Source organism: Zootoca vivipara, chromosome 10, assembly GCF_963506605.1.
Source record: "Zootoca vivipara chromosome 10, rZooViv1.1, whole genome shotgun sequence".
Taxonomy (NCBI): Eukaryota; Metazoa; Chordata; class Lepidosauria; order Squamata; family Lacertidae; genus Zootoca; species Zootoca vivipara.
The window spans coordinates 55,627,693-55,639,723 of record NC_083285.1 but is presented as its reverse complement, the minus strand read 5'-3'; the positions used below and the strand labels follow the sequence as shown (position 1 = coordinate 55,639,723).

Genomic DNA, 12,031 nt, shown 5'->3' with positions numbered 1-12,031 from the left:
TATACCTAATGACCCACAGTAAAGGATTGTAGATGATAGTGGAAGAATGCCTTGCTGAGGAGCTTTATAAATTTAAGAGCATTGCTTTCAAAAGCAGGGAAGTGAACTGCACAAGAAAGATTGTTCTTTGGGTAGAAATGCGGGAGCACTCATACTTTAAAAAACTGATTTTTAAAAAGCTACATTGTCACTCTGATGCAGTGGTGGCTTTGTTAGTGTCATAGGCCTGTTTTGCATGTAACATGAAGCCATAGTTTGTTTCACTTAACTGTGGTTTGTCTGTGATCCAGAACTCATCTCTGACTGCCAAGAAAAAACCTTGGCTTGTAGTAAGTAAGAAGAGAGCTTAATCATGAGTCTGGGTTCAGATAACATGCTAAGCTAGTTTCTGTTTGGCTTACCAGTGCACAGCACCATTCTTTTCTGTCCTGTACTGCAAGCTACCCCTTAAGAAGCACTTGTGATACTGTGAGACACAAAACAGGGTTGGTGCTGCTTAGAAGACAAATGAAAAAGTCCCCTTACATGCATAAATCTACAGATCTGGATTGGAACCATACTATTTTGCCCCTTGGTTGTTGTAGCAAGCACAACTTGCTGCATTTCGTAATGGCTGGAGGCAATTTTCTCCAATAAAATTGCTCTCTTTTCTAAGTGCATCCGATTTCCATCTCTGCAGGATGTGCTGTTTTCTGAAGCAGCCTTTTCAACCTACCGTCTCATCCAGTGTTTTCCAAAAACAAACTAATCACTTTGATACTCAGCTAACTAGAGCTCTAGTAGAAAGTAACTGCAGCCTCTCTCTGCTATAACAAGGCAACAGATCTGAGGGCAAGGCTAAATTACAACAGGATGGATGCCACAAAACTTTGACAAGTGTACAAATCTTAAGAATGAATAAGTCAATGCAATTTCAGACAGACACACACACACATACACACACCATTTGTCAGGGCTGGAAAAATATTTTAATCCCTTGAAAATTTAAGTCAGTATCAAATGCATTACTGCCAGGTAAAATGCATGTTCCCCTGTTACATTTAACTCAGTCTGCTTTTTCTCCCTCTGACTCCCCCATTGTCTTTGTTGAAATTACACTGTAAGCTTCTTGGGGCAGGGACTTGTGTTTTTGCTTATGATACTCTAAATAGCTCATGTACACTAACTTACCCACAACTACTACCAAGTTTAAGTGAGATACATTCTTGCCCATGACAAACCCATCAGCATAAGAATGTGTTGCTAACAGCTATCTGCATATGCAGTCTAGGTACAAATATATTTTGTCAGGTATGCATTATCTGCATATCCAACCTAAATATAGGTATAGAAATCAAAATACACAAAAGTCATGCACCACCAATTCAACAGATTATTGCTTTTCTTTAGTACTTGCCTGGAGGAATCCCATTTCTATAACATTGTGAGCTGTATGTGTGTGTTTAATACTGGGTTTATGGTCAGGAGCAAATATCTACACCAACACCACTCCTAAATAGCCTATACCTCAGTTCCAGCCTTTCACTTTTGTAGGTAGAAAACAGCAACATGTCAGATGCACCAGTTCACTAACATCTTTCCTGCACATGCTTCACCTGATGGCAAAACCTTTCAAATCTTTAAAAAGGATTCCAAACCAGCCCCTGTTTTCTCTCTCTCAAACTGCAAAGCAACAAAGCAAAAGCTTACGACTTGCTAGGCAATAATTCCCCCAAAGATGCATTCCAAAGCCTTTGTTTTTCCTTCCACACGCTCAAAGCTGCTTCATGAAAATACTTCATCATGGTGGCCAAGGCCTGAAGAATGGTTATACATGCTCATCTGTCTCTGTTTCGGAAAGACAATTATTATTTTTCCAGCTCCATCCCTCTGCAAGTTTGCATTCCACCACCACCCCCTTTCATGCCAGTGATTCTTCTTTGGGGGCAAGTAAAAGAATAGCCACATTATGGTCTTTCAAAAATCTCCATTGGTTAGTTCTGAATACTGGAATGAATGCAGACTCAGGGCTTCCAGCTTTCCCATTCACAGCACTGGGAGTTCTGAGCTCAGTCAACCTCTCAGGAAAGAACAAGGGAAATAGCTTGTCCTGTTGTTATGGATTGCATTCCATTTGTCCAACTCTAAGTTTTGTTTCTTTCATATATTTGCTATGACTTCATGCTAAGCCAAATATAAACACATTTCCCTCCTCTCCCCCCCCCCCAGCACCAGACAAGCTTATGCTGAAACACAGGCATTGCCATTTGCGTTTAGTAGAAACACTAATCATTCCAGGCAAGAATAGAAAAAGTCACCATCTTTCAAAGGGCAAATTTATAATGAGAACACCTGCCAAGGTGCCCTAGAACATAGCCCTGAAACTGTTCATCACCTGAAAGGAAGGCTTGATCAATTAAATAATATCCCTTCATAAAACAGACACAGCAGAAAAAGCTCAGGAATGAAACAATTAACACCTACTACCGTAAGATGATGATGATAGATAGATAGATAGATAGATAGATAGATAGATAGATAGATAGATGATAGATAGATGATAGATAGATAGATAGACAGCACTTTCACAAAATACTCTGGCATTTTGTTAACAAAAGGGGGGGAAGCCAACAGCAAAAAGTCATAACCATAAATTCAAAAAACTCAAGGCGTTATCTGCACTACAGACTTAAACCAGTTTAACTATCATTCCTTCTTATCGGGAAAGCCTGGGAATTGTAACTGGAGGGAATGGGGATAGGAGTTTCTAGCACAGGGTAGTCAGTGACGTGTCCTCTCATCATTCCTGACCCTTGGCCATGCCAGTTGGGGATGATGGGAGCTGGAGTCCAAGAGCATCTGGAGGGCACCACATTGGCTACCTTTGTTCTAGCAGAATGTTCAACATTCCACCAATCTGCAGTTCCCAGGATTCTTTGGGGGAAGAGGTATGAAACTGATATCAATATGCAGTGCTGATAGTGCCCACTTTCCCCCCTAGAAGTAATCCTAATAAAACAAGTGCCAGCCTAAAACCATGTAATCCAAACATCTTGGCTGCCATCTGATGTGACCATGTGACTTTTTCTCTGGACTTCCCAAAAGCCACTGTGCTGAGTAAGTAGTAAAAGGTGTAACAACAAATAATGATGAAAGTAAAGGACTTACCAGATTGGAATTAGTAGCATTGGAATCATCTTCTGGAAAGGGGATATAGATAGCTAAGGCCACACAATTGGCAAAAATAGTCAGTAAAATAATAATTTCAAATGGTCTGAGGAATGGAGTTAAGGAAGGTTGATATTTTTTAATACATATATATATATACATACATACATGCATACATTATATTGGAAGAGGGGGAAGGATTTAAAAGAATTCTGTTTAATGAAGACATTCCTAATCCCTTGTATTTTGAAAAGAAACATATGCCTTTTAAAGTGCTTTTCAACCCTCCCAGCCAAGTTTCTTCCTAATATGTCAAAAGCACAGTAGGCCAGTCGCGTGCCAGAGTAAACATAGATTTCTTAAAAGTTTTTTTCTTTATTTAGATTTAATTTCAAGTTTATTTTACCCTCTCGGGCTGTGCTGTTATTTGACAGACAGCCCACCAAATTCTCTCTCTTTCTTATTGCATTTGCAATACAGTTGCAAACTGCCTATTAGTGCTGTCATTTAAGAAAATATCTCCCAAATCTTAATACACAGTGGTTCAGCATTTTTCAACCCTCTTTTGTTACCCTTTGAAAGGAAATTTAAGAGAGCAGTATTCAAAGAAGCACAAGGGGTTTAAAAGTTATGTAAGAGTTTATTTTTAACATTATTTTTAACATTCAGCGTCTCTTCATTCTAATCTCTGAGGGTGTGTGTGTGTGTATGTATGTGTATATATATATATAACACAAGGTTGTTAAAGGGCATTATTAAAATAAGTTGTGGCTTATTTTGCATACTTTCACATCAGAAATATGCCAAACAGTGGTGTCTATTTGAAAATGCATGTATTTGTTCAGAATACATCTCACCACTTAACTGTTCTCAAATTGAATTCCCCATCATCAGTTTTTCACCTTGATTGGGTTGGGCAGAAAATGACTGAAACCTCATTTAATATTGGTTCCCCCTAATATCAATATCAGTACACCCACACTTGCTGAGCTGATGGACAGCACTGAGGTCCAATAGGACTGCACTCTCATTTCCTCCTAAGTTGTTCCCTGTGATTATTCTATTGGGCAAATAAAGGAACCACATGAAGGCACCCAGTTGGCAAAAACTTTTCCTAAGAATGTCCTCTGTGTCAGTGGAAGGTAAGGTTTTTGCAGGACAGGTGTACAATGTGAGTCATTTACTACATACCCCTACTCCTATTGAAGTTCATTAAAATACACTGCAGGCGTGCTTTTGCTGTTTCTTCCCTATGTTTCCAATGGAATAGATGAGTGATGCCAACCAAGTGGCCATTGCAAAGGTTCCAATCCAATTTTCTTGTGTAGTTTAATACAGATCTGGTACTATACTGCATATGGTCCAGTTCACAAGTGTATACTATGGAATGTTACGTCCTGGAAATACAACTATATGGAGGAGCTCTGTGTGGAAAATAATAAATATTACTCCCCACACCAATGTAGAAATGTTCACTCTAACGACAAACTGCAAACCAGGCAAGGAAGGATGATAGAGTATGAAATAAATTATTGCCCCTCGGGCATCTGGGGCAGCGCCCCCCGGAGTGGGGCGAGTCGCCCATAGGGGCGGGGCGCACTGCAGGGCCTCCAAAGTCTGCCTGCCTCCTCCCACTTACCCACCCTACAACTGGGGGGGGAGGCAGCGGACGGACCATTTGGGCAGCGCAGAGCCTGCATGTGCCCAAGCCCAGAAGAGACGCATGGCTCAGGCGCACTGCAGGCTCTGCGGTGAGTGCCGCCCGGCATTTGGTCACCCCCCTCAGTGGTGACACCCAGGGCGGCCCGCACCCACCACACACTCCTTCCTCCGCCCCTGCGTGATGAATTAGGGTAATTGCATATGGAGGCTTTCCATGTGTAGCTGCCCCCATGTTGTTGTGTTTTTATGCCCTCGTTTACCTATACGGATTGGGCCTTAGAAAGGGACTCTATTGGTCAGCCAAGGCAATTGTTGCCTTGTTGGCCACAGAGAATAAGAAACATATGACTATGCAAGTTTTAATTTGTGCTGGATAGTTCATGATCAGACTGAAATATTGAAAAGTAGACCATTCACAACTATAGAGAAAGCAATTAGCATATGGTTACAGATGCACATTTTGTCCTCATTGTTTCTGACAGCTAATGCTCTGTGTACAATTTTATGTTGACCTGTATAAGCTATTATAAAGACACAAGAGTTCGTAACCTCTGATCAATTCAATTAATAATAATAATAATAATAATAATAATAATAATAATGTGGTTGGTGCACATTTAATTTCTCATATGCACAACTTTTAAAGTTTTGTAGGTTTCATTTTAGTACAAATTATGGAAGGTAAGAGAGTGAATACTCAGAGGTAGGAGAATTTGTTATGCGCAGTTGAAATGTTTTATTATGACCTGGCTTGAAAACCATTAATTAAAATATATTAAGCTCTATTTAATGGAGCTTTTTAGTGAGTTTCACATTAGTTTTATACCAGGACTTGGTATATTGGGCAATAACAGCTGGAGAGAGCTGTTGTCCCTCATTGTCCTGCTTGTGGGCTTCCCAAAAGCACCTGGTTGGCTAATGTGGGAATTAGGATGCTGAACCTCATGGGCCTTTTGTTCTGATCCAGCAGGACTTTTTTGCATTCACATCCTCTTGGGTGTGCAACAGAAATAGGCTGAAACTGTATTTTCAGTATGCAAAATGATTATAGCAACACGTTTCCCCCTCTCATCTCTTCTTTCAGTAGAAAATGTATTAGTCTGCAGAAGAGTCCCAGTTTTGTACATGAAATGTTACCCCTTTCCCCCAAAAAAGGTGCACCTTAGCACAAACTATGTTGCTTACCAGTGTTGTGAATTATTAAGACACATTAAGAACATTAGAATAGCCCTGCTGGATTAGATCAATGGCCCATGTTACCTAACATTCAGTATTCAACAGTGGCCAGATATTAACCTGGGAAACAGATATGCCCTGTGCTCTGCCCCTCCCCCCTCCAGGATCTGTCAGTCAGTGCATGGCCTCATAACATGGACATTGTGTTCTTAGCTGACATGGTGATCCTCTACAGAAAGGCCTAGTTTGCACATAAAATTAAACCATCGGTTATTAACTATGGTTAAAGACTGCTCATTAACCAAGGTTTGTAGTTTGTTTATAAACCTTAGCTAATATTAACTATTGCTTAACTTTATGTGCAAGCCCAGACCTTATTCTTAACTATGGTTAAAGAGCTGCCACAGCCCGAAAGCTACAGTGCTGCAAGTGAAGAACAGCAATTCCTGGCTTGTGTTTCCTTTAACAGGGGGAGGACAAGAATGCAACAAGCCAAGGTTTACATTATGGCCTGCCAGACACACTAGCTTCCATTATGGTGTGTTAGCATTAACTATGGTTAGCATTAAACCCCTCTGTCCATACCCCTTGTGGGGGGTGTAAACTGGCAATTCCTTCCTCATCAAAATGATCGTTTGATGAGGATGGAGGAGGTGATTCAGCCCTTACTCAGCTTATCTGCAGAAATAAGCTGAAGGGGAAGTGTGGTTGTGTGTGTGTGTGTGTGTGTGTGTGCGTGCGTGCGTGCATGCACGCACAAGTGTTTAGGTGATATGGTCACAGTCACTTTGGGTCACGCCCACCACCAACATGCAGCCCCCAGAAAACTGACCGAGGTCATAAAAGATCTACCCCCGCTGATCTAGACGGAGACCAACCATATGTTGTTGCTCATGTAGTTTTTAAAAGTTCCTTCTAGTGCTTCCTTCAACATAAAGCACATGCTTAGTCACATTTGTAAATCACATTTGCATACTGACTCATATCATTCCATCAAAAAGGATATTTCCATTCAACAATACTGATGCATGCCCTCCGGATGGGATTTTTCAGTGTTAGACACAGCAATGCCCGGGGAGGACGTGTAGCTGTGGTGTTACCCTGTTTTTTCTGTTTCCCATACTGCTGCCGTTTCCTCTGTGTGGAGCTGACAGTGGATATTGTTGCATTGCCGGCTGCACCCATCAATTTGGCCTGCCTGGCAGCATCGATAGCAGCCTGCCAGGAAAGGGCTGCACCTGGAGTAGCGATATGCTCAGGTGCAAGCCCTGCAGCTGCATTGGCATTCATGTTGGCATGAGCTGGACGGGGACTCGCATAGTTGGAACCTAGGAGAAAGAGAAGCAAAGATTAAATATATATGAATAGAGTTTACAACAGCAACAGCCAGTTACTAACATCCAGTCACAGTCACACCCTAGTAGTGCGACCAAGAAACATAACTTATGCCCTCCAATGCTGAAAATAGTGACATACTTAAAATAATAAGTATGGTGGATTCTGTTTCAGTGTATCTGACGAAGTGTGCATGCACACGAAAGCTCATACCAAAATAAAAACTTAGTTGGTCTTTAGGGTGCTACTGAAGGAATTTTTTTATTTTATACTTAAAATAAGTTTACTGGAGATCACCACTTGAACTTTCTGCACTTATGTATTGTTGAAGGCTCTATTATTTTGTATGCTGCATTCAATTACTCTGCTATAACCTGTATTCCACTCATTTATAAGTAACAACAGGGTTAGTGTTTTTTATTAAAACTATGTGGGGGGAAAGAAAGGGGTGGACTATGTCAAGCAAGGTAGCCTTGAAAAGATCTGCAACACCTGGCAAGATTTCCTAGCCCTCTTTAGTGACAAGGAGCAGAATATATGGATGACTGGCGCATAATTTTGCCTGGTAACTAAGCTCCCCTTCCATTTTTACTCCTTCTCCTCCTTGTTTCTTATTTTGGCTTTTATTTTGGCTCATGTTGTTACTGTTTGGCTTGTAATTAGATGGGAGGAGGCACATGGGAGATTATGTGGGAGGAAGGACATAAAGACTGGGGGTGGCTGCGGTAAGTGGTAGGAAAGAGAGAAATGGCACATGTTGTTTAATATTTTGAGCACTACCAGCTTAGTGTTTGTTAAATCTAAAACAATAAAAATCATTGCTAACAAAGTCAGTGAAGAAAAACAAAAAAATGTATGGTAATGCTATTCCAATGGCCGCTCACTGCTTTCCCAGTGGGTGACAATTGTGGCCCCTCACTCTCAGCTTGCTTCCCCACTGGCTGGGCACACGTTTACTGGCTGTTGGAAGGGAATTCCCCTTGGTTGGAGGGATCTCGGTGGGTGGTCTTCCTGCCCCAAAAGGTAATTTCAAATGAACCAATCCGTGGCCCCTCTTGGAGGGCAATGCCTTTAAATTACTTGTGTATTCTGGGTGCCCCGTTAGAGAAGTCTCGGTGGATGTCCCTGTCCAGAAGTCAAGTGTGGGGCAGATGAACCATAGGACTTCCAGCGTTGGCCTTAGGGCAGCTAACTCAATAGATCAACAATCCTTGGCATGAGCCTGAAGCAGTCAGTTGTGACCATTTTTAATCCAGATCATTGTTTTCCTGAGTTTGTACTGTCACACTTCACCATAGTATTAGGCCATGGGATTGCAATTCATAATCTAACTGAACAGCTGGATCGTGTGAAATGGCAGACCACACACTGCATTGTGCCTTAATGTTCATGTGCATGTGCTCTAGAGACAAAAATGCATCCAGCACCATCCCTCCAATGTTTAAGTTCTAGAGATCCAGGGGAGGAAGCTAAACCCTGAAAAATGACAGCTGCAAAAAGCTACAGTAACAAGATATTAGCAAGGTATCCCCACACCCCCAAAAAGCAAAAAAATGAACAAAATAGGAATAGTAGTTTAGAGGTAACAAAAACGGGCTGTGAGCAATGAATGGAAATTGGCAATGAACAGGATAGTTGTGTGTCTTTGCAATGTAGGGAATCTCATACACAAGTTGCTTGTTTTCCTTCCATCGTAATGATGGCCCTGAGTGAACGCTTTTAAAACGCTCGTACACGGAAAAATAAACCACTTCACTTGGGGCTATGCAGCTATGGGGCTGAACCAACCCACTGCTGACATTGGGTGGCCTGCAGCCCCTTGGGGCCTTATGTAGGCCTTCCACACTTACCCTGATTGTCGTAATAGTATTTTGCTAGTACACTTAATAAAAGCCCTTTGTCGCCGAGAGCTTGTGTTACAAGGCAAATGACATATGCAAATAAATAATTTTGCTTCAGTTTAGCCTTTCATTTGACAGTTAAACACCACGTCCTTCACCCCTTGCATGTAAACTGCCTATCAACTTTGCATACTCTTAAATTGTTACAATCTCCAGCCACTTGACACTGTTCTTTCTACCTGCTCATTTGGACCTACTGTACTTGGGAAATATGAAAGTTCACAAAGGGGAGCATAGATATTGGTCATCCAAAAGCTAAACCTATTTTAGCACTTGATCAATTTGAAAAACACTATAAACAAAGAAAGAGTGGCAGAGAAAATCTGACCTGACATGTTCAGTGAAAAAGTGGAGGTGAGAAGATGAGAGGTTTTATTCCTCAAATCTGCCTCCCCACACAACCATTACAGCTAGCTATCAAAAGCCAGCAATTTAGCTAAAAACAAAATAAATATTTTTAAAAATGGGAAGTCAGGGGGAGGAGATTATAAAAACTAGCTCAATAGGAAATATACTGTATGTTAAAAGCAAACTAAATGAATAAAAATTTGGGAGCTTATTTAAAGGGTTTTTTCATACCATGCTGTACTTGACTTATGGAATTTCCATATTAGTTGTACTGCAGTGATGCAAGCAGAAGGCCCACCCAATAGTAGAAAAGTGTGGAGAAAGGTGTGTGAGGAGATGCTGCCACAAAGATAATGATTATTTAATTTATATATCAGAATGCCAAAATTGGCTTCTATATGATCCACAGCTGAGTGAATAAATATTGGTTGCTGCTCACTTCTGTATGCCCACATTTGTTCATGACTCTTTTCCTCCAAGCCTGTTGGCCATTACATTCTTTGTCCATTTGGTTGTTATCATACCGGTAGTACAAGCACTGGATGTTAACTCAATATAAACATTCATTATTGGATAGCTTTATCCATTAAGCATGTTTCCATTTGAAACCCTATTAAAAATGAAAGACCATGCTGTGACATGTTAATTTGGAGCCAAAGATATCAGTGTAGCCAGTGCATTCAGATCTTCTACTATGCCTTATAATAAAGTCCAACAGAAGAACAAAAACCACATGCACTCCATTTTATTCAAGTCCTTACATGTTTATTCAAGTCCTTAAATATTCAGGCAGAACTTCTAGAGTACTGGTAGCCATCGTGGTATACTCCAGATGTTGCCTGACTACAGCTTCCCTGTATTCCTGACCATGCTGGCTAGAGCTGATCATAGCTGCCAAGTTATCCCTTTTTTACAGGGATTTTCCCTTATGCTGAATAGGCTTCCTCTCGAGAAAAGCGAAAACTTGGCAGCTATGGAGCTGATAGGAGTTGGATTCCAACAACATCTGGAAGATACCACATTGGCTGCCCCTATTCCTAGACAAAGGCAGACTCTGTGTTAGTTTTCTAGCTCATCAAGGTAGAAGTAGTAGTTATCCGTAGCAAATCTTTGAGCAAAGTTTGAGAACACTCCAGTTTGAGTACTTTCAGTTTAAGTACTCCGCGGACCCGGAAGTGTTTACTTCTGGGTTCCGCGGTGCGCACATGCGCAGAAGCGATCTGCGTGGTTCGCAGATGTGCAGAAGCGCTCTATTGGTACGTGCTGAAGTACTCAGATTCAGTACTTTTCGGGGAGGTACCACTGTATTGCTTTCATTGGGAATTTTCTGTGTTTAACTGCTACCCAATTTGCAGCCAGTTATTTGAATGTTTCTCATATCAGTTGAAATTTATATGTTTTATATAATGCAAAGCAAGCATCAATGCAATAGCAAAATTGAATGCTCCTCTGCCAAGAGGATTAAGGTAAACCACCTAACAAAAATGAACAAACCTACCCCTCAACCCACAGATGCTATGGGTAGTTTTAGACATGTGTTGTTTAAGGTCAGAAGCCAAGCACCACACACATGGCTAGCTATGACTAATACATCACTGAAAATGCGTATGATTATTCAGTTAACAAAGACCCAATTACATGAAATTATTTAAAAATCCAACACAAAACTACAACTTGCTAAACTTATATTATTCTTCAGATTAAGCAAATCAAAATTGGCGATTTATCAAATGGTTGGAAAGAAATCCTTATCATTGTGCAAATACAATTTGTAGATCATACATTTACATCCATTTGTTAATTTACAGAATGTAGTTTGTAATTAGATTTCAAAGTGCTTTAGAAAACAACATCTTAATTACAGAGGTAAGAATGGGTGTGTGTGAATAATTGGGTTTTTCATCAGGCAAAGCAATGCCTCCTCACAAACAAATTTAATGCAAGATGTATGAAGAAGGCACCCTGCCAATCTCTCGCAACAGGAATGTTTGGATTCTGCGAGTTACACAAAAAATGCATGTTTGAAGTTAGGTAGCAAAGCAAGAAAGTGCTCCTCTGAATTCCCTTGCATGACTTGTTAGAGCCAATTCATTTCAGTCCCAGCAAGTGCCATCTCTATCCCTATTCCCTACAGACCTGCCCAGGGTTGAGATCTGCAGATAGTTTAGGGCTTTAAACACCAATGTGAGCACCTTGTATTAGGCCCAAAAATTAACAGAAAACTTGTTTTTGTTCTGGTGTATGCAATGCTTTTTTTCCTGTTTTGCAGCTGTGCGATATGTGTTCACATTGTATTGTAATGGCCATTGGCTACAAACAACAAAATTGATTGATAATCACAATCCCAAATCATGAAGGAGGGAGCATATACAGCAAACTTTGTTGTCCTTCCCCTCACCTTCATGCAGGGTTGCCATATGTCCAGCAATGACTTTGACCCCCCCCCAAAAAAACCCCAACTT

The 12,031-nt window shown here is 40.8% G+C and overlaps 1 protein-coding gene across 15 annotated transcripts in view; it reads right to left on the bottom strand.

The window, feature by feature from the left end:
* The window catches only part of CACNA1C (calcium voltage-gated channel subunit alpha1 C), a 550,248-nt gene that overhangs the window by 437,918 nt on the left and 100,299 nt on the right, over nucleotides 1-12,031 (bottom strand). For all 15 annotated transcript variants that reach the window (XM_060279995.1, XM_035127322.2, XM_035127323.2 and 12 more), the window contains exons 2-3: nucleotides 6,992-7,313; nucleotides 3,148-3,253 (exon numbers count right to left, since the gene is read on the bottom strand). In XM_060279995.1, the coding sequence (XP_060135978.1) occupies nucleotides 3,148-3,253; nucleotides 6,992-7,313 (428 nt within the window). The remainder of the gene's footprint in view (nucleotides 1-3,147; nucleotides 3,254-6,991; nucleotides 7,314-12,031) is intronic.